General features: G+C 43.0%; 1 protein-coding gene across 1 annotated transcript in view; it reads right to left on the minus strand.

Moving 5' to 3' along the window:
• Positions 1-13,118: 13,118 nt before the first annotated feature.
• The window catches only part of UCHL1 (ubiquitin C-terminal hydrolase L1), a 14,889-nt gene continuing 5,613 nt past the window's right edge, over positions 13,119-22,394 (minus strand). The window contains exons 5-9 of the mRNA XM_040485021.1: positions 21,072-21,157; positions 20,946-20,993; positions 20,003-20,069; positions 18,795-18,853; positions 13,119-13,557 (exon numbers count right to left, since the gene is read on the minus strand). Coding sequence (XP_040340955.1) covers positions 13,471-13,557; positions 18,795-18,853; positions 20,003-20,069; positions 20,946-20,993; positions 21,072-21,157 — 347 coding nt within the window. The 3' untranslated portion in view covers positions 13,119-13,470. The remainder of the gene's footprint in view (positions 13,558-18,794; positions 18,854-20,002; positions 20,070-20,945; positions 20,994-21,071; positions 21,158-22,394) is intronic.

A 22,394-nucleotide genomic window follows, 5' to 3' on the forward strand; every position in this document is an offset into this window, starting at 1 on the left:
AGGTCGTGATCTCACAGTTTGTGGGTTCGAGCTTCACATCGGGCTCTGGGCTGACAGCTCGGAGCCTGGAGCCTGCTTTGGGTTCTCTGTCTCCCTCTCTCTCTGTCTCTCTCTCTCTCTCTCAAAAATAAACAAACATTAAAAAAATAACAGTTTTGGGGCGCCTGGGTGGCGCAGTGGGTTAAGCGTCCGACTTCAGCCAGGTCACGATCTCGCAGTCCGTGAGTTCGAGCCCCGCGTCGGGCTCTGGGCGGATGGCTCGGAGCCTGGAGCCTGTTTCCGATTCTGTGTCTCCCTCTCTCTCTGCCCCTTGCCCGTTCATGCTCTGTCTCTCTCTGTCCCAAAAATAAATAAAAACGTTGACAAAAAAAAAAATAACAGTTTTAAAGTTGAATGATTGTCTATAAGGTCTTACTGTATGTGTCATTTATTAGAATAAAAAAGGCTTAAACAATAAAGTATATTCATTCCGATTTTTTTAAGTGCATTACAAGCATTGTCTCTCCTTCAGTCCTTATGACAGCCCTACTGGGTAGCTATTCTCCCCCTGGCTTAATGATGATCGGGAGACATTTAAGCTGCTTGCCCAAGGAAATGTGTATAGTTCATAACAGAACCAAGATTCAAATCCAGGTCTTCTGGACCCGAAGTTCTTACCAACTTACACTACCTCTCGCTGCACATTCAAAATAGCAACAGAGCACGTTTTACAAGGAGGTCTTGACATTCGCTCTTGGGGGCCATCATGGGGGCCATGGGGGCCATCAAGGAATTCAGCTTTAGAGACTCTCGAGCCTGAGGAGGCCACTGTCACACATGGCTCATGTGTGAAAACCAGTTACGAGACAGTCACCTGTCGCTCCCATTCCCTTCTCTGCAGACGCTCCGCAGGACAGTGGCAGAGAATGAGGCCCATCCTCTCCCCAGGCTACCTTCCCGAATGGACTCCGTTACACCAACACCAGCTTTCGCTCCGTGCATCCAAAGACCTTCAAGGAAGAGCCAGGGTAGTGGACCCAGAAGGCCAGTCTGATGTGAGAGGACAGTGTGTGAATTCTGACTCTGACCTCTCTTTGTACTGCCTCTTCCTCCAGGACAGGTCTCCAGGAATACTCTCTCCTTTCCCAAGCCCGCTTTATACTTCCTGAGCCACATCTCAAATCCCTCAGCCTGGTGGCCTCCGTGAGAAAATTCAATCCCTCCACTGAGGAAAAGGGGTTCCAGTCTCTTGGTCTCTACCTGCACTTTGCAAACCTGAGCAATGCTTTAGATTCAACGAGATGTTCATTAGGACTCTCCTCTGCTCAGTCAGCAAAGAAATATTTGCTGAGCACGTACTATAGGCTGAGGATTCTGAGGGTCTTAGCCTCAGTTTCAGCTTGGGCTTCGGGCTTGGGGCACTTCAAGTCCCACCAGGGAGGATGCAGATACTGTATTCAGTCTTCCCACCAGAGAGAGGTATAGATGATTTCCCATGGGCACCTGAGCAGTGAGCGCACATCACAATGACATAGTCAATGTGATGCACTCTCATCTAGAGGAAAGGATGTTTCTCCCATTAATCTGGCTTTGGCCCTTTCTACCTGCTTTAAATTAAAAAAAAACAAAAACAAACAAACAAACAAAAAAAAAAAAACCCACACATTTCTTGAATGTCCACCAAGCTCCAGGCACAAGCCCTGGGGCTGGGAACACCACTGTACATATAAGGCCCTCTTCTCGCCATTTTCTAGCGGGGGGGTCTGGCAGACAAATGGTAGAAGATTGCTAGCCCTGCCTGTTCGGGAACAAGATAGCCTCTGCTGTTATTGCATGAAGGAGATTTACCTCTTTCCTGCCCGGCCGAGCCTGGCTTGCATCACTAGAGGAACCACCCAGCTGTAAATGCTTGCTGTAACAGGCAATGGTGCCAGCTCCCATTAAATAATCTTGATTCCAAGCCCCGCCCCCCCATGGTAAAGGGGAGGGGCTGCCACTTCTGTTAAAATCACAGAAGTTACACGGAAAATCATTTGAGCTCATTCCTCTGCTTAAATCCCACCCACGACAATTCCTCTCTGCCTGAAAGATAGCGTCCAAATTCCTGAGCTGGGGCTCTCAAACCCTCATAATCTGGTCCCTGCCTGTATTCCCAGCACCTCTCATCCGCCCACCCCCCTCCCCAGAACCCTTACCCTCCCTTATGTCAACCTCACCCTCAGTTGTCTGCAGTTTTTGAACCAGAAAGGCACGCTTTCCCCTGTGCCTTGGACTTCACTCTGCCTGGCACACTTTCCCGCCAGCCGTGTTTGCCTGACAACCTCCTTCTCCTCCAGGCTTAGCTCAGCCCCCAACCACCTGAGGTGCTTCACCTGCGCCCTTGGTTCCCCATCCTCACAGAGTGAGGGATCTCGCTCCTCCCCTCCCAAACCCCTGGGGCTGTGCCAGAGACCATATGACCAGCTGGGTCTTGGCATCGTTGTGGCTTTTGCTCGTCTCCACCTCCCCCCACCCCCCCCACCCCCCGCCATGGTCTGTTTGTGTCTCTTTCTCTCCCTCTCTCTCTGGGACATATTGTGCTCTCCTATTTCTGTGCCTCCAGAACAAGCACCATGTTCACACATGGTTTTGCTGGAGATGAGAAAGAACCAGAAGGGGAGAATCCCCACCACAACCCCAACTGCATCACCACTCACATGTGATGGTGTGCATATTGGAATGTGTGTGTGTGTGTGTGTGTGTGTGTGTGTGTGTGTGTGAAAGAAGAAAAGGAAAAAGAAGCAGATATTGAAAGAGAAGGTGGACAAGTCCAGTACTGTGAAGTTACCAGTTTTAACATCATTTAAATCTGGTCGTTATGAACCTCTTACTTTTTCTCTCTGCTCCTCTCTCATTTCCCTACAGTCTATTTTCTTTCTTCTTTTTTTTTTTATTTTTATTTTTTAAATGCTTATTTATTCTTTGAGAGAGACAGAGAGAGAGAGAACACGAGTAGAGGTGGGGCAGAGAGAGAGAGAGAGACACAGAATCAGCCTGAAGCAGGCTCCAGGCTCTGAGCTGTGAGCACAGAGCCTGACACCCGGCTCGAACTCACTAACAGCGAGATCATGACCTGAGCAGAAGCTGGACTTGCTTAACCGACTGAGCCAACCAGGCGCCCCCTACAGTCTATTTTCCACCCAGCAGTTACAGGGATTTTTTGTTTTTTGTTTTTTAAGATCAAACCATTTTGCTCAAAATTCTGCAATGGCTTCTCATCAATGCTGTCACACAGAATACAGCCAAAGTCCTTACGATGGCCCTCCAGGTCCCACATGACCTGCCCCCACCAACGGTCTCTCTCGCTCCTACCCCACTGGCTTCCTGGCACCCTCTTCCCCAGATCATCTGTTTGATAACACATCATTTTCTCAGTGAGATCTATCCTGGTTGCCCCATCAACACTGCCAATGCCCCTGCCCCACCTTCCTGTCTTGCTCTGCTGTCTTATTTTCTTCTTTTTTCCATAGGTCTCTTCACTGTCTGTTGTACCAGATACTTTCCTCACATGTTTATCGTTTACTGTCTGTCTTGTACCCTTCCCCTCTCCCCTGCCCAATGGCCCAGGTTTTTGTCTATTTTGTGGTTATGTAGCCACTTATTAAGCCATTCCCCTTGCTGCGGTCAATTGTATTTTTCCTTTTTTTCGCTATTATAGTATTGTCAAGAACAAAGCTTAGTACAGAAATCTTCACATAGATCTTCGATTACTTCTAAGAATTGGACTTATTTCATTAGATGGCGTATATTTATAAGACTTTTTATACATATTTCAAAATTGATTTCTTATCACACTTTTTGAATAGTATGTACTTATTGAGAAGGAATGTTACTCTCTGTTTGGGGGCAGTTTATAAACTTAAATTTATTATGTGCCCCAGCAACTCCACTCCTAAGAGTCTACCCAAGATAAATGAAAACCCACCTACACAAGCACATGTATATAAATATTCAAAGCAGCATTCTTCATAATATCCCCAAAATGGGAAAAAACCCAGATGTCCATCAACTGAGAAATGGGTAAGTGAGACGAGGTGTTTTCATACAATGGGATACTATTCCGCAATTTAAAAGGTGGAATTATTAGTACAGGCTACAATGTGAATGAACTTATGCTAAGTGAAAGAAGCCAGGTGCAAAAGACTACATTTGTAGAACTCCATTTATATGAAATATCTAGAAAAGTCAAATTTATAGAGGTAGAAATCAGATCAGTGGTTATCTCAGGCTGAGAGTGGGAGCAGGGATTAACTGTAAACAGACCCGAGAAATTCTTAGGGTTGATGGAAATGTTCTAAAACTGGATTTATGGGGATGGGCTTACAACTCTATTTACTAAAATAATTGAAATGCATACTTACAATGGATGGATTTCATGGTATGTAGATCACACTTTAAAAGCTATTAACAAGATGGAGAAGAAATGTAATCAGAGGGAAAGATTAGGAAGAAAATATAAAATGCATGCTGTAATTTTAAAAGTTTGAGAAATGTTTGAGATATTGAGAAACAGTATAGCAGAAGAAATGTAAATGTTCAGTACCGTGCATTTTAAGAACATTATTTTTTTAAATTATATTCATGCAGATTGGATTTATGTGAACTTCTATAGCAATGAGTAAAATGCGTAGGTCAGATTTCAATAAGTGATTACGGTTACACATCATTTTTCCTGTTTATATTTCACCAACCTGGTGCCTTGTGATGAAAACCATAAGCAGAGTTATGAACGTGTTAGTAAGGCAAACTCAGGCTGTGGGCTGGACCAAGGAACAGAGTGACCTTAAACATCCCCAGGGAGGATGTAGAATAAGGAAGGGTTGTCAGTTCCTGTCATTTCAGCACATTGTTCACACCCTTATACTCAGAGATGGGGGGAGGGCAAGGAACTGAGAAGAGTCAATGTGATTTCTTCCCAGTGCAGCCATGGGGTCAGCGGTGGGGACTGTGGATGGGTGGTTTATAGTGGACAAACAGGGCAATCCAGTGACTCAGTGACCATGCTGCCTTGCCTTGTTCAATTACGTGTGAGAGTTCTGTTGCTGTGTAATAAAGGACCACAAGCTTAGAGGCTTAAATCAACACCCATTTCTTAGCATGGAGTTCTGTAGGTCAGAAGCCCAGTATGGCAGGACCGGTCGTCTCGCAAAGCTCAAGTTAAGATGTTGGGTGTGCTGTGTTTCTGCTTCCAAGCTCCTCCTGGCTGTTGCTCGCATTCAGTTCCTTACCGTTGTAGAACTTAGATTTTCATTTCCTTGCTGACTGTCAGCTTGGACTCACTCTCGGCTCCTAAATGCTAACCACACTCCTTTGCCAGGAGGAGCCAAATCCTTTTTAAGGACTAGGTCAGGCTCAACAGGGATAATCTATCTTAATGCCAATTTATTTGGAACCTTAATAACAGTTGCAAAATCCTTCCAGAGCAACATCTAGATTAGTGTTTGATTGAATACCTGGGAGAAAGTCTTTGTACACTGGGGGCTGGGAGTCTTGAGGGCCATTGTAGAATTCTGCCCGCAGCAAATTACTTAGGAAGGATTCTCCAGTCTAGGTAAGTGATCTTCAGGGTACGGCAGTACCAAGCCCTAATGGAGGTTCTGGAAATTGCTGGGCAATTGTTTTGGGGTTGTAGTGATGGAGGGTAGGTTCCACTGGCACTTAGTGTCCAGGGCCAGCTTGCCGGATGACAGCTCACACAATGAGGAATTGCACAAGGTACCACACAGTCTCGGATGTCCCTCCAGGCATTCATGTCGGTGAAAAAGCTGTGTAGCTTTCTGAACTTCTCTCTATTTTTTGCTCAGTTTTTGCACTCACGCGTCCATAAATGCACTTCGTGAATAAATTATTTCCAGAGAAATAATGTGGTTATTCTGTTGGGGACTTTCCCAAAATTATTCGCCATCTTGGAAAATTCACATGACCAACACCAAGGCTGCTCGTGGAATCTGAACTGTCAACGTGCCATTCCTGCCTCCGACTGAAGTCGTGGCTGTCCCTGTCTCGGCGTTTTCATGTTAAATACAGGCCTCACCCTACTTCCTGTCTTCTAATAATATAGCATTACCTAAGCGTTTACCTGTTGAACATGTATTCCTTTTCTTTTTTCATTTTTTATTACAGTCTAGCTGACACACAACGTTACATCAGTTTCAAGCGTGCAACATAGTGATTCCACAAGTCAATACATTATACTCTGCTCACCACAGTGTACCTACCGTCCGTCACCTACAACTATCCCTGCTGCAACAGTCATTGAGTGTATTCCCAAAGCTGAACCTTTCACCATGTTTGTTTTCTTTCTTTAAGTTGACTTTTTTTTTTTTTGAACGTTTATTTATTTTTGGGACAGAGAGAGACAGAGCATGAACGGGGGAGGGGCAGAGAGAGAGGGAGACACAGAATCGGAAACAGGCTCCAGGCTCCGAGCCATCCGCCCAGAGCCCGACGCGGGGCTCAAACTCCCGGACCGCGAGATCGTGACCTGGCCGAAGTCGGACGCTTAACCGACTGCGCCACCCAGGCGCCCCTCTTTAAGTTGACTTTTTAAAATCACATGTGTGGGTAGGTTATATCAACTCTAAAGTCTCAGGATAGCAAAGGAGGCATCACAACATAGTGGTTATAAGAAAGGGCCAAAGGTTTACAGTGTGGACTTGCTGAAGCTGGGACTGGCCAAGAGAACGAGTAGTGGAGTGTCTGATATATAAACTCGCAGAGATACAAAGGACTTCTAATTCTGTTCTTTTTTAAGGAAGAAACTAAAACAAACAAACAAACAAAAAAGGGAGTTAGTTAATGTCACCCAACTAGCTAATGTCAATGTTGGGACCAGAGCCAGTACTTATAATGGAAGGGTCAAATGAGACAAGTATGAAATGAGTATGAAACTACTTGAAAATAAAATTGACATTTTTTAACTGAAGTGTTAAGCACAATGCTTCCCTAAAGATCTAACAATTTAATACGATACAATTAATTCCAGTATTTTCTAACATTAAGATGGATTTGGAAGCAAGGTTTTACTACAGGCAGAACTGATTGTAGAATTGGTTATCTCACATCGATTGTACTTGGGATAATATCTAACTCAGCATTGGCAGGCGAAGTATTTATTTAGTGAACTTGTGATTTGAACTTCTTTCTTACTGCTTATTTCTATTTATTTTTATCAAAAAAAATAAATAGAACCTGGGTAAATTATGAATAACCTAACAAGCAATTCAGAAGGCTGGCTTTGGCCAATCTATATCAAGACTGGTTAGTCCAGTCCAAAACACTGGGCCAAAATGAAGCCCAAACACTATCACACTTCATTTGCTCAGAAGGGCCAAAGACCCCAATAGCGATTGGTTTTTCTTCCTGACTCAATTTTGTTCACTTGCTTAGCTACAAAATTGCCATAAGTTTTCTTATGCTGCCACCTACTGGAAACAAGAAGTATAGTTTCGAATAAAGATTTTGTCTTTTACTCAACGGGCTTGGATGTGGAATAGAGAATTTATTTAGCCTCTCAATTTGGCCGTAAATATCCAAATACTGAACCTTTAAAGGTCGTTTTCTCTAATGCCTAGAGATACCTTAATGTCAACCAAAGCAAACAAACCTATGAATCTCCATTTGCAAAACACCTCTTCTGTCCTTAGAAAAGATAGTTAAATCATGAGTCCCTTAAAAATCCCTTCCCGGGGCGCCTGGGTGGCGCAGTCGGTTAAGCGTCCGACTTCAGCCAGGTCACGATCTCGCGGTCCATGAGTTCGAGTCCCGCGTCAGGCTCTGGGCTGATGGCTCAGAGCCTGGAGCCTGTTTCCGATTCTGTGTCTCCCTCTCTCTCTGCCCCTCCCCCGTTCATGCTCTGTCTCTCTCTGTCCCAAAAATAAATAAACGTTGAAAAAATATATATTAAAAAAAAATCCCTTCCCTACAAGAGGGTAAATACACTGGTACCGTTCATGTCTTGATGCAAAACGAAAAGTACCCTCTCACTGCAAAGAACAGGCACCAGTGGTCAAGGAACCATGTTTAAGATAACTTTTAGGAAGAATTGTTTTGGAAATAGCGTCTTACCCCAGAAAATGAGGTCTGGCTCGGCAATGAGCAGAAAAGGACACATACTACCTTAGGATTTAGCTTGGAAAACAAAGAGAGAAGGATAGAAAGAAAATAGCTGATGACAAAAATAAAAACAATAGTATCTGCTGTATTCCAGGCACATGCCCAAGAACCTCAGAAGCATTTTCATGTGATTCTCACAACAAACCTATGAGGAAGTACTGAACCCGCTTTACAGATGAGGAAATCAAGCTTTGGAGACACCCGGCTGGTAATGCAACTGACCGCACAGGCTGCAGCTCTCAAGCACAAAGCTATGCTGTCCCACTGACAAACGGCATTGCCAGGATCCAAAGCCAAAGCAGCCCCTGCTTTCGTGTAATTGATTTTATTTTTAAAAAATCACGGCCAAAAAGGGCCTAAGGGATACATGACAACTACATGATTTGCAGTATCCTCGATGGGATTCTGGAACACAAAAAGGGCATTAGGTGAAAACAAATATGAATAAACTATGACTTTAGTTAATAATTTATCAATATTGGTTCATTCACTGTGGTAAATGTATCATACTAAAGTGAAGATTTTTTGAAATGCTTATTTGTGAGACAGACACAGAGAGAGGGAGGGAGAGAGAGAGAGAGAGAGAGAGAGAGAGAGAGAGAGAGAATGAGCGGGAGAGGGGCAGAGAGAAAGGGTGACGCAGAATCTGAAGCCTGCTCCAAACTGTCAGCACAGGGCCCAATGCTGGGCTCAAACTCATAAACCGCGAGATCATGACCTAAAGTCGGAAGCTTAACGACTGAGCCACCCAGGCGCCCCAGGTTAAGATTATTTTTAAGCCTGCTTTTTAGAGAACGATTAACACTACGGAAAACGTCTGATTCCTAAGAATTAGGAAACACATCAGTATAAAATTTGATTTTGAATCGGTTTAAGAATATTGATTGCAAACACAAGCAGTGAAAGGCAATCATCAAATTATTTAAATTGTCCAAATCCAGAGATTTTGTATTAGGAGAAAACATCATCTATATTGTTTATTCTGCTGAGACTTCTCTTTGTCCTTTTTCACAAAGATTCACATACACACACACTCAACCCTGTATTAACAGTTTATGTTACATTACTACAATTACTCAAGGCATGTTCTCCATGTACTAAGCTCCATGTGGCTTAACTTAGCTTGATAAACTAAGATAAATCCTGTGGGACAGGTCCTATCATTCCCATTCTACAGGATTGCACCAGACAAGACTGACTATCGACAATTCACAGTAGCACACTCTGAATGGTTAAGCCAAACCACACCTTGTTCCTCAGCTAATGCCAAGTCAAAAAATCAAACAGGTGAACAACTTAATGCTATTATACCAACGAATTAAGATCCCATCATTCAAGGGACAAAGAAAGTAACTGCCAAATTAGCATGTCAAGCCATTATTTAGCATGACAGGCTGTGTAGGAAATTGAACATGTTCCAAATAATTTAAGGTTTAGGAGAGCATAACGATGATTATTTAAAGTTCTAAAATAGCCTCATAATGGGAGCGCCTGGCTGGCTCATTCGGTAGAACATGCAACTCTTGATCTCGGCGTCATGAGTTCGAGCCCCACGTTGGGCATAGAGCTTATTTAAAACTTAACTAATTAATTAACTAAAATAGCCTTATAATGGAGCCTGTAGAAGACAGAAGACAAAGTTAATAAGTTCCTCTGACTTTAACCATAAATTAAAGAAACTTGAGAGTAACCAGCAGGCGCTCACTGCAGATTTCTAAGTCCTAGGAAAAAAAACCTCACACTTTTTTTGTCATGAATATTATGGCAATTTTATAAAGCTTGGAAAAAGAGAACATAAAGTTAAAATAACCCATAATCTAGAGACAGGGACAGATCCACGTTGATAAATTGCAAATTTCACAAAGTTGCACAGCCAGGATGTTGGAAGGGGTGATTGAAGTATAAGACCCTGAAGCTTAAACTTCATTTTGTTTAAGTTGGGTCTATCTATGCCTGGCAATAATCAATATTGTGGGCTCTTAGAGCTAGTCTGCTTTGGTTTGAATCTCGGTAATATTTACTACCAAATAACCTTCAACAGGTTGCTTAAGCTTTGCGGCACTTTAGTTTTCTATTTGCAAAATGGGGATAATACCAATCTCATATGATGACAAAATTTAATTCAGAATATAGCCAAAAACTTAGCTGTTATGGTCTTCTCTAAGCACATATGTATCCACGTTTATAAAACTATCTCACTCATTTCATGCATGAATATTTTCCCATGTTTTTGGGTCTTTCAGACAGACCAAGTATTATACTTAATAGATGTGTAACCTAAAGATGTCCTCAGTTGGACATTTTGAGTGTTAGTTTAAAAAGGGAGATGCTTAACATCAGGTGGCTTTGCCTGTTGAAAGCACTAGTCATCTTCAAGGTCAAAGACTAATAACATTTTAAAGGAAGAAGCCAACTGGACACAGATCCTTGACAAGTCCAAGATGTCAGTTAAGAGGGCTTAATAGGGAAACAGGTGCATACTGCCTTTGCGTGGAATACAAAGTCAGTGGTACCCCTTGGGGCTGTACATGGCTGGAGCTCCAGGGAGAGCAGTGGGGAAGATGTTGCTACTGGATGTAACCTTCTAGAGGCACTTTCCCAACATCTTCACTCTTGGGTCCTGTGTAATATTAAACAATGAAGATTGGGGGCGGGGGGAGTAATTCCTTTGCCCAAAGTTACTGAGAGGCAGAAGTGGAGGTCAAAGAAGGGTTCGATAAACCTTAATGCCTATTCTACTGACTCCCAACCTATGCTAGCTACCTTTGGGTAGTCAGTCCACAGTCTAAGCCCAGTTTCCCTAGTGAATAGCTGTGAGGCTTTGGGCATGTAACCTAACCTCTGTGCCTATAAAACTGAAATTTCTCTGCACCTCCAGGGGTGGGACCACCCACATATATTAGCTATTGCATAACCCTTCATGGTGTGGCATGGTAAGGCATGTTAGTGGGATCATTTTAATAAATAGGTTTCTCGTACACAAAGTATAAAGGCTTATAGTTACATTTTGTGATATAATTTGTATTTCAGAGGCCAAGTGATTTTTTTCCGGCTCACAGAAGTAGGAAGAAGCCTTGATTTGCTTCCTTTCCCTTAAGGCCTTCTCTGAAGTAATTGTATAGAAGTCACACAATAAGGTAAAATTCAAACCACATCCCTCTGGCTTCAACCTTAAAAGGCAATTAGAATTCTCTCAATCACTGTATATTTTATTTTTTACACTAAAAGGATGTCAATAGTAGTGACCATCTTCCTCCCGAGAACCAAAATATCTTTCACTTGGAAGTTGGAATTAGATGTGTTACTACCATAGAACAATCAGAGCTGAAAAATTTAAGGTAACAGAGACCCAAATTATCTGGACTCCTGGCAACAAAGCTTTTCTATGAAGATCACGGTTAAGAGCATTGAGTTTCTTCCCCGTTGTCCTTAATTCCTTTAATTAGTGAGAATCAATTATATCCAAGCATCGATTGTTGAGAATGTCATTCACTCTTTAACGCAAGCTTACACATCACATTTTCGCGTATCCTTATCTATAAAGTAGTAAGCCTTAACAACAAATGGCAGACATTTGCTCAAAAAAACCCTAATTTGTGAAAAACAAGGACTTGCTTAACAAAAAGCCCCTACATTTATAAGGTAGGTCAATGGCCAACGCTAGAACAATTTGAACAAAATGTACTATGGGATTATAACCCAGAGTATAAAATATCTGTGAGTTCATACTGATGATTGAATAAATAGGGGAGAAGAGATAACTCTCCCTTGGAAGAAGATCCCAAATAATTTATACTTCATCCTCAGGGAGAACAAAATTCAACTCCCCACTCCAAAAGTGTGGGCTGTGCACAGACTTCCTTCCAGAAAGTATAGTATGAAGGGGAGGAGGGTGGGAAGTAACTTTACAGTGGAGAAAACTTGACAAATCCCACCTCAGCCAGGCGTCAAGGTCAGTATCAAGTGATAAATCCTGTTGATACTGTGTATGTAACCTTTATATGAAGTGATGAAAATGACAACTTGATCCCTGTGGTCTTTCTCCCCCAAAACACAAAACCCTAGTGTGAGAAAAACATTGGACAAAGTTCAGTAGAGGGGCATCATGTAAAATACTTGTCCAGTGCTCCTCAAAACTGTTAAGTCCTCAAAACCAAAGTCTGAGAACTTGTCAAAGTCAAGAGGAGCTTAATGAGACATGACCACTGAATGGAACATGGTGTCCTAGATGGGATCCTGGAACAGAAAAAGGGCATTAGGTCAAAACCTGGAAGAATCTGAATAAACAAACTATGGACATTAGCTGACAGTAATTTCAATTGTTGGTTCACTAGCTGTAACAAATGTTTCCTACTGACAGAAAAGGTTAATGGGAGAAATGGATGAGGAATATATGGCAACTCTGTAATAGCCTCTCAATTTTCTATAAACCCAAAATTGTTCTAAACAAATGAAGTTTAAAAATCTTTTAAGTCTACAGGTATATACAGTAATAGATATACAGAAAGGGGCACCTGGCTCGTTCTGTTTGTACAACATGCAAGTCTTGATCTCAGAGTGAAATCTGAGCCCCACACTGGGCGTAGAGATTACTTAAAGCCTTGAGGGGCACCCGGATGGCTCAGTCAGTTAAATGTCCGACTCTTGATTTCAGCTCAGGTCATGATCTCACAGTTCATGAGATAGAGCCCCACACTGGGCTCTGTGCTGATGGCACAGAGGCTGCTTGGAATTCTCTTTCCGCCTCTCCCCAGCCCATGCTGCTCTCTCTCTCTCGAGATAAGCTTAAAAAAATAAAAGCTTGAAAATAAACAAATAAATATATAGGAAAAAGTCTGGAGACCCACTGGACCAATACTATTTTCATCATCATTTTCCTATGAGCTGTAGGAGTTGCTTATATGGAAGGCCATAAACGTGGAACACTAGGAAAACGTACTGGAGGGGAAGGTAAAGGAGAAAATGAAAACCAGTTTAGGCTCATCCCTTAATCAGCAGAAAAGTTTTATTTCTTTTAAGGACAAACAATTAAACCACATCCAAGGCCTGAACTTACAGACACAAACCAAAAGTAGTCATTTAAAGCATTAGCTATTGAGGTACAATACATACACTGGGGGAAAATGCTTCGCCATCTGAAGCTTCTATCAAACTTTGCTCGATCGACAGCTGAGCTCTGCTAGTGCCTGGGTGTGGTGGAGGGTAAGAGCGTATCTGCAGAACCAAAGGAGAACAGCTGTGTTCCACAAGTACTGAAGCATTTTAGACTGCACTGTGGGGACAGGTTTCACGCTGAAGGGAAGGGGTGGGGGGAAGCTGTGTCCCTCCCCTAGGGCATCAGGCTGCCTTGCAGAGTGCCACAGCAGAAAAGCGGACCTCCCCTTGCTCACGCTCAGTGAATTCTCTGCAGACCTTCGCGGCATCCTGCAAGGAGAAAGGTCATTAATATCCAAAGCAGCAGCAGCTCGAAATGAAGTTTCAAAGGGAAAGGAACAGGTCACCCTGATCAACTTCAAACCTCCCCTTAAACTTCAGAACCAGGGCTGATTTTAAGACAAAAATCAGGTGATGGGCAGACAGGAACCCACAACACACAGACTTGACTTCGGAAGCTCTGACTTTTTTTTTTTACTTCCACCAAATACTCTATGCTTTTCCCGCCTTGTGCCTGGTTTTGACAAGAAAACAACACTATTAGTGCTCTTCTCAAAGCAAAAAAAAAAAAAAAAAAAAAAAATGGATCCTCTCTCCCATAAGGGATAAGGGGGCATAAGAGAAAAGTTCCCCTAACTCAGAAATTCCTAGGAGACACACATTTCAAGTGAACATTTCACAAAACAGCCTGGTTTTCCAGGTGCAGATGATGAATTCTTATTGATGGTGGAATGACATGTGTGACTAGTTCTAAGGCCTAGATTACAAAGATTGGTAATAGAAAATTGATGCCAATGTTAGTTATTTACCAAATTCTAGGCTTTAACAGCCTTGGCATAGTAAATATCAATCACTGTTTAGTCTGTAAAAAGTCCAGTGGAAAGACAGCTCCACAAACCATATTGAATAGGACCTTTAAGAGGATACAACAGTCAGCTCCCAAGGTCTAAAACCAATCAACTCCATGAGTTTGGCCCTTAAAAGGCATCAACCACACCCAGAGTTTTGCTCCTGCTTTAGAACCACTTGTAAAAACTAGAGTGGATTCTATAGATTAGCATCTACATATTTCACTGTCAGAATTTTTAATATACTGATATTCCAGATGTTCCTTCCCCAAATTGACTTTCCTATAGGGCCCACAATGATGATTAACATTAAAGATGTGTCTATAAAGGGAAGAGCCATCCCCTACAATGAGCAGTGACCTCAATCCTTTCACATTCAGAATTCTTGGATCAAGTTTATTTACTTTCTTACCAGATTAGCAGTAATTTACAATTTAGACAATCTAAAACAACTGTAACCACATATACCAGCAGCCTTACTGAGGATAAGAATTTTCACTACGATGCTGGTTTATATTCCATTTAATTTTAAATGAGATTCTAAATAGTTGTTGTTTTAAAACAAAGTTTTATCTTCCCCACACCTCATAAATTCTACTCAAAGTAACAGCTTTAAGTTTCCTATGTGGGGCACATTTATCGTACCAGCAGTGTTCAAGAGGACAGTAACTACCTCAGACCTTATTAGAAGGACCAGTCTTTTCCCCAAATGGGTCATAAGCAGAAGTTCCGCCTCTGTTCTTATGCTCTCCCATAAGTAAATTCGACTCTGCAAATATCCTTCAATCCTGCTTTTCTATATCTAGGTCTCATTCTGTACTGTTCCCATATACCCCTCGTAAATCCAGACTTGTCTCTAACTGATCTCAGGTGTGTAACAGCAAGCTCGAGGCAGTGACCCCACCTACTGTGGCATAATCTGGCCCACTAACACCTGCAGGTCATGAGGTTTAGGATGTTCCAAAGTCTGGTCTTTTACACAGAAAGGTAGTATCAAACAGTGGCTAAGATTGTCCAGATTTGAACCATGGTTTTGTCATTCAAGTCACTGACACATCACTGACGCATCTGTGCATCACTTAACTTCATTTTCTTCATCTGTAAAACGTGAATACAATACCTCACAGCCTTGTTAAAAGCATCCCTAAAAGCTGTAAGTCACTTAGAAGAGCATCTAGCACACGGGTCGGCAAACTGCAGCCAACTGCCTGTTTTTATGAATTAAGTTTTAATAGAATATGGCCACACATTCACTTGGACACGGTCAATGGACAGCTGTAACAGAACTGGATACGAGCACCCTCATTTTATTGCCCTTCACCTTACCGCACATCTCAGACACTGCATTTTTATAGTGAAAGTCTACGGCAATCCTGCATCAAGCAAGTTATCAGTGCCATTTTTCAACAGCACTCGTTTGCTTTGTGCTTCTGTGTCCCATTGTGGTGACTCCTGCAACATTTCAAACTTTTTTCTTGTATTTGTTACGATGACCTGTGCTTAGTGAGATCTGACGGTCACTATTAGGACTGTTTTAGGGTGCTATAAACCACGCCCATACGAGACCGGAGACCTTAGTATAAATGTCGTGTGTGTTCTCACAGCTCCGGTGGCCAGCTGTCCCCCCGTGTCTCTCTCCCCTCAGGCCTTCCTATTCCGAGACAATGTTGAAATTAGGCCAGTTAATAACCCTACAGCCATCTGTAAGTGTTCAAGTGAAAGGAAGAGTCCCACGTCTCTCCCCTGAAATCAAAAGCTAGAAATGATTAGGCTTACTGAGGAAAGCACGTCGATCACTGAGACAGACTGAAAGCTACACCTATTGTGCCAAATACTCAGCCCTGCCGTGAATGCAAAGGAAAGGTTCTTGAAGGAAATTAAAAGTGCTACTCCAGCAAACACACGGATGGGAAGAGAGCAGAACAGCCATATTCCTGGAATGGAGGAAGTCTGTGGGGTCTGGATAGAAGATCAAACCAGCGAGAACATTCCCTTAAGCCAAAGCCCAACGAAGAGCAAGACCCTCACTCTGTTCAATTCTACGGGGGCTGAGGGAGGTGAGGAGGCTACAGAAGGAAAGTCTGAAGCTGGCAGACACTGACTCAGTAACTGTAATGAAGAAGGTGCCTCTGTAGCATCAAAGTGTGCGGTGAAGCAGCCCGTGCTGAGGCAGTACCTGCACAAGGTCAGCTAGGATCGCTAACGAAGGTGGCTACACCGAGCAACAGATTTCCGACACAGAGGACACAGCCTTCTACCAGAACAAGGTACCAGTTCGGACGTTCACAGTGAGAGAAGTCCATAGTTGGCTTCAGAGCTTCAAAGGACAGGTTCTCTTGTCTGGGACTAATGCAACCGGTGATTGGAAGCGGAAGCCAGTGCTCACTTACCATTCTGAAAATCCGAGGGCCCTTAACAAGTATGTTGTATCTACTCTGTGCTCTGTAAATGGAACAAAGCCTGGATGACAGTGCATCTGTTCACAACATGGCTTACTAAATATTTTAAGCCCACCATTAGACCTGCTGCTCAGGAAAAAAGATTTCTTTCAAAATAGGACTGCTCACTGACAATGCACCTAGTCACCCAAAAGCTCTGATGGAGATGTGCAATGACATTAATGTGGTTTTCATACCCGCTAGCAAAACATCCATCCTGTGGCCCCACGAATTAAGGAGTCATTTCAACTTACAAGTCTCATTATTTAAGAAATACATTTTGTGAGGCTTATAAGCTGCCATAGATATGGATTCCTCTGATAGATCCGGGTAATAAATTGAAAACCTCCTGGAAAGGATTCACCATTCTAGATGTCATTAAGAACATTCCTGATTCCTGGGAAGAGATCAAATATCAACATGAACAAGAGTTTGAAGGAAGTGGATTCCAACCCTCGTGGATGATTTTGAGGGGGATCAAGACGCAGTGGAGCAAGTAACTGCAGATGCAGTGAAAACAGCAAGAGAACAAGAATGAGAAGTGGAGCCTGAGGATGGGCCTGAGTTGCTCCAACCCCATGATCAAACTTTAACAGATGACGGATGAGCACATTTCTTAGGATGAGATCTACTGTGAAGACTGTTGAAACAACCAAAGGACTTAGGACATCACATAGACCAAGGCAGCAAAGCAGCGGCTGGGTTTGAGAAGACGGACTCCCAATTTTAAAACAGGCTCCACTGTGGGTACAGTTCTATCAAAAGCATCGCAGGCTACAGAGAAATTGTTTGTAAAAAGAAGTGTCAGTGGATGTGGCCAACTTCCTTGCCGTCTTATTTTAAGAAATCACCTCAGCTACCCCAACCTTCAGCAACCGGCATTCTGATCAGTCAGCAGCCATCAAGAATGAGGCAAGACCTCCGTTAGCAAAAACATTACCTACCACTCACAGAAAGCTCAGATGATGGTAGGCATTTTTTAGAAATAAAGTATTTTCTTTTTATTTTTTTAATGTTTGTTTATTTTTGAGAGAGAGAGAGAGAGAGAGAGAGACAGAGTGTGAGTAGGGGAGGGGCAGAGAGGGAGACACAGAAGCCGAAGCAGAATCCAGGCTCTGAGCTGTCAGCACAGAGCCCGATAGGGGCTTGAACTCAAACTGCGAGATCATGACCTGAGCCGAGGTCGGACGCTTAACCCACTGAGCCACCCAGGCACTCCAAGGAATAAAGTATTTTTAATTAAAGTGCATGCACTGTTTTAGACATAACGTTATTGTACACTTAATAAACCATAGTATACTTATACTATAACATAACTTTTACATACACTGGGAAACTCAGAATTTCATTGGACTCACTTCATTGCAATATTCCCTTTATTGCAATGGTCTGGAACAGAGCCCACAATATCCCTGAAGTATTTCTGTACTTGTAACAGAGCCAAATGCCACACGAAGCCGAAAACATTTTCTACCTGGCTCTTTACAGGAAGTTTACCAGCCCTTCATCTGCACATAGCAGGCACTCAAAAAAGATTAGTTATTAGTACAAATGGAGTACTTTTACCTTAACTGCACTTTTTATTGTATCACGATGAAACAGCTTTCCTTTATAGCAGTAAATTGATTCTAGAAACTTGTTTTTAGGGTGAAGGGGCCTACAGTAGCCTATTGTCCAGAATTAAGAGGTTTCTATAGTCACTTAGAGTAGGATAGTGATCCTGGATCTTAAGTTCTTATCGAGGCAGATTTTGAATCTGCTTCTCTTGTGCTGTAACAGTGGACCAAAGGAGAAGAAAAAACTGAAGTTGACGGCCTAACCAGAATCCACAGTGCACTACCTGGAAGACTGACCCAAATCCATCAGTTTGAGAGGGCTTAGGAAAGGCTCAGGCTGCTGTTCTTTGAGTCGTTAGCTATGATGTAATTTGACAAGAGAACAATGGTCACCTTAATCCCGAGAGGAAGTTAAGCAACAGCTTTCAGACTAATTCTAACCATAGGCGAAAGTCAGCACACGAGACAGATTAGTCAGGGCTGTTCTGAAGGATCCTGTTTAAAACCGTATCTTATAAGATAAGGTAGACAGGAATAATCCTTAAACCCTAAAGACTGCTATTAACCCAGGTGATTGGTGCTGGCCGCACTGACAAGGTATTAGCACTGTGGATAATATGGCTAAAGAAACGTGGACCCAGTCGGAGGCGGGTTCCGAAGATTACCTGCAGCAATGAGTCCTCTGAGCTGGTGCCATGGTTCACCGGAAAAGGCATTCGTCCATCTACAATGAAGAAGCCAGGCATGTCAATTTCTCTGCACATTTGCTGGCTACTGTGTTCACCCAGCCTAAAGGGAAGTTTTAGATCTCCCAAATACCACTGCCACTCCACAAAGGAAGGCTAGTCAGAAGCAAATAAGGTTCAAATGCTCCTAGATGCCCATCCCGGGCAATTCTAATCCACAAGCAACAGGTCCACACAAGCGAAACGTAACCATCCTAACAGAAAGGCTTTTGCCCCATCTGCCGGGCAGGGCCCCAAAGCAAAAGACAGATGCAGCCTCCGAAGTACAGGGAGGAGCAGAGACAAGAAGGAATGCTTCGGATTTCACTGCCCCTCAATGACTGCCAACTGGCCCCACGTTAGCTTTGCTTTTATTTGCTCAAAGGTAGTTCCTGACTTGAGGCAACATGGCTACCAGTCTTCCTCTGTTAATACAGAAGGGAGGACTTTTACAAGATGGATAAGCTTTCTTATTGCCGTATACAAGCTAAGGGAAATTATCCCCCAACACGTCCAAATTCTTTCTATACAAGCAAGATCACGTGCATTTATCTTTTTCCAAAAGTATTCCTTGTCAGGTTGCTGCTAGCACTCCTAAGCCAGTAACGCTGTAGTGGAAGGAGGAAAGAGGAAGTCTGACATGAATGCCCTGAACTGGCACTGATCTCCTCACCGGTGTGTGACCAAAGTCATTCCTTCTGCAGGTCACGGACTGACTGGTCAAGGGAAGGGTCTGGGTATGATAAAGGATTAAGTGCCCCCATGAGAATACCTTGCTGTCCTGACTTCCTGAACAAAGATACACTCCACAAACATACATTAAGTGCCACAAAGTCACACACCAATACTGTTAAGAGGAATCTCATCTGAAAGAATGCATGAAACTATGGGGTGCCTGGGTGACTCAGTCAGTTAAACGTTTGACTTCCACTCAGGTCATGATCTCATAGTCATGGGTTCGAGCCCTGCATCAGGGTCTGTGCTGACAGCTCAGAGCCTGGAGCCTGTTTGGATTCTGTGTCTCCCTCTCTCTCTGCCCCTCTCCAACTCGTGCTCTCTGTCTCTCAAAAATAAATAAACATTAAAAAAAATTTTTAAATAAAAGAATGCATGAAACTATACTGGGTTCCCAAAATGGACAAACTTACCAAGTTCATAGAGGTGGCCATCCACGTTGTTAAACAGAATAAAATGAAAATTCACTTTGTCATCTACCTGAAGAGTCAAGAAATATTTTGAAAATGAGTTTTTATTGTAATATACATTGCATTAAAATTTTTTTTTCTTCAGCTTTACTGAGATATAATTGACCTAATATCGTGTAAGTTCAAAATGTGTAACATGTTGATTTAATACACATATTCTGCAAGGATTTTAAAAGCAGAGCTTAATTTGTTAAAAAATAAATTGTCACTAAGTATGTGCTTGAACTGATTCGCTTATGTACCATTTTAAATCAGTATAGCTAACATGTATTTCCTATATAATAGACAATATTAGAAGACTCTTTTAATACCTTCATCTATTATGGTAGATATAGTGTAACTATCAGAACTCTGCTTTTCACTAAGAAAGAAATTCAGGCTTAGGGAGGATAAGCATCTCACCCAAGGTCAAGACTAGAAAGTGGCAGGGTCAACTATAGTCATAAAGGCACTGATAACCAACGTAAATCTAATTAACAGTTGACAGGAGGACTCTATTCAGATTAATGGTATATTTAAGCCTTCTAGAAACCATCAATCCTAGCTGGTAATCTTACTCTTGGCCAACAGTCTGTGAGAGAAGTATGTGAAATGCTCAATTTCCAGGAGGGGTGTTACTCTTGTAGAATCATTTGGATCTAAACAAAAAACGATCAGTTTGAATTTATTCAAGACTATTTTATTGCCATTTAGATTTGTGGGGAGCCATTTTATGAACAGGTGTAGTCAAAATATTATTCTGGTAGAATTTTCTGGTGTTAATGGGCCTAGCTGGCCGTGGCTGGAAACATTTGCTGTGTTCAGGTAAGAGGTTCTTGTTCATATCAGGGGAAACACAGACAGCACCTGGGCAGCCTGGCTCTGATTTGTATCTGCATGTATTTACCCGACATTGGCCTTCCTGGGCCACGGCATCATGGGCAGCCTGAATGGCCTGCAGGAAAGAGAGAATAATTAGCACAAAAACCTCTGTAGGAATTGAAAACTGATGCTCTAGAAGCCATCTTCCTACCTCATTCTTCTCAAAGCATTTTGCTCTGTCTTCAGGGGACAGCTTCTCCGTTTCAGAAAGAAACTGTTTCAGGACTGACCCATCCTCTTTGGGGGGGAAGAAAAGTCTATTAGTATAAATAAAATAACGCAAATGGGTGCACAGCCAGCCATGCTCAGTGACTTAAATCTTTACTGTGGTCTCGGAGGTGGAAGAGCCTTCCTTTCCCCCTCAGCCGCTCTTGCAACCACCCCCCTTCTACCACATTCAAGTCACAGAACTCTCCATTCCCCCGGTGTGCCAAGCCCTCTTGCATCTTCTCCCTGCTCTCTCAACCTCTTTTCCCTCCCGCCTCACACTCACCTCTCCAATCCCTTACCGTCTTTTTTACAGTGGTTGTGCATTTGTGACCTGTATTTGTGAGATTTGTCATCCCATAAAGGCAGGAACTGTGGGTCTTGTGTGTTACTGTTACCTACAGCACCTGACAGTACACAATCCTACATGGTGCAACTACATTCTAGTCTAGTTAACAATTCTCAAACCAAGATGTTTTACTTCAGGGTAGAAAATGCAATCTCCAGGGGCGCCTGGGTGGCGCAGTCGGTTAAGCGTCCGACTTCAGCCAGGTCACGATCTCGCGGTCCGTGAGTTCGAGCCCCGAGTTCGAGCCCCGCGTCGGGCTCTGGGCTGATGGCTCAGAGCCTGGAGCCTGTTTCCGATTCTGTGTCTCCCTCTCTCTCTGCTCCTCCCCCGTTCATGCTCTGTCTCTCTCTGTCCCAAAAATAAATAAACGTTGAAAAAAAAATTTTTTTTTTTAAATTAAAAAAAAATAAAAAATAAAAAAAAGAAAATGCAATCTCCGTAGTATGGTTATCCAGGTGGACATTAACCTAAGGATCTTTTTTAAACAATTTTTTAAGTAGGAGCTTGAATTCAAACCCTGAGATCAAGACCTGAGCCGAAATCAAGAGTCGGATGCTCAACCGACTGAGCCACCCAGGCGCCCTGACTTAAGGATCTTAAGAAATGGAAAGAGGGGCGCCTGGGTGGCTCAGTCGGTTAAGCGGCCGACTTCGGCTCAGGTCATGATCTCGCGGTCCGTGAGTTCGAGCCCCGCGTCGGGCTCTGTGCTGACAGCTGAGAGCCTGGAGCCCGTTTCAGATTCTGTGTCTCCCTCTCTCTGACCCTCCCCCATTCATGCTCTGTCTCTCTTTGTCTCAAAAATAAATAAACATTGGGGCGCCTGGGTGGCACAGTCGGTTAAGCGTCCGACTTCAGCTCAGGTCACGATCTCACGGTCCGTGAGTTCGAGCCCCGCGTCGGGCTCTGGGCTGATGGCTC

This window comes from Herpailurus yagouaroundi, unplaced genomic scaffold (assembly GCF_014898765.1).
Source record: "Herpailurus yagouaroundi ecotype Mexico unplaced genomic scaffold, PumYag 28, whole genome shotgun sequence".
NCBI classification, from domain to species: Eukaryota; Metazoa; Chordata; class Mammalia; order Carnivora; family Felidae; genus Herpailurus; species Herpailurus yagouaroundi.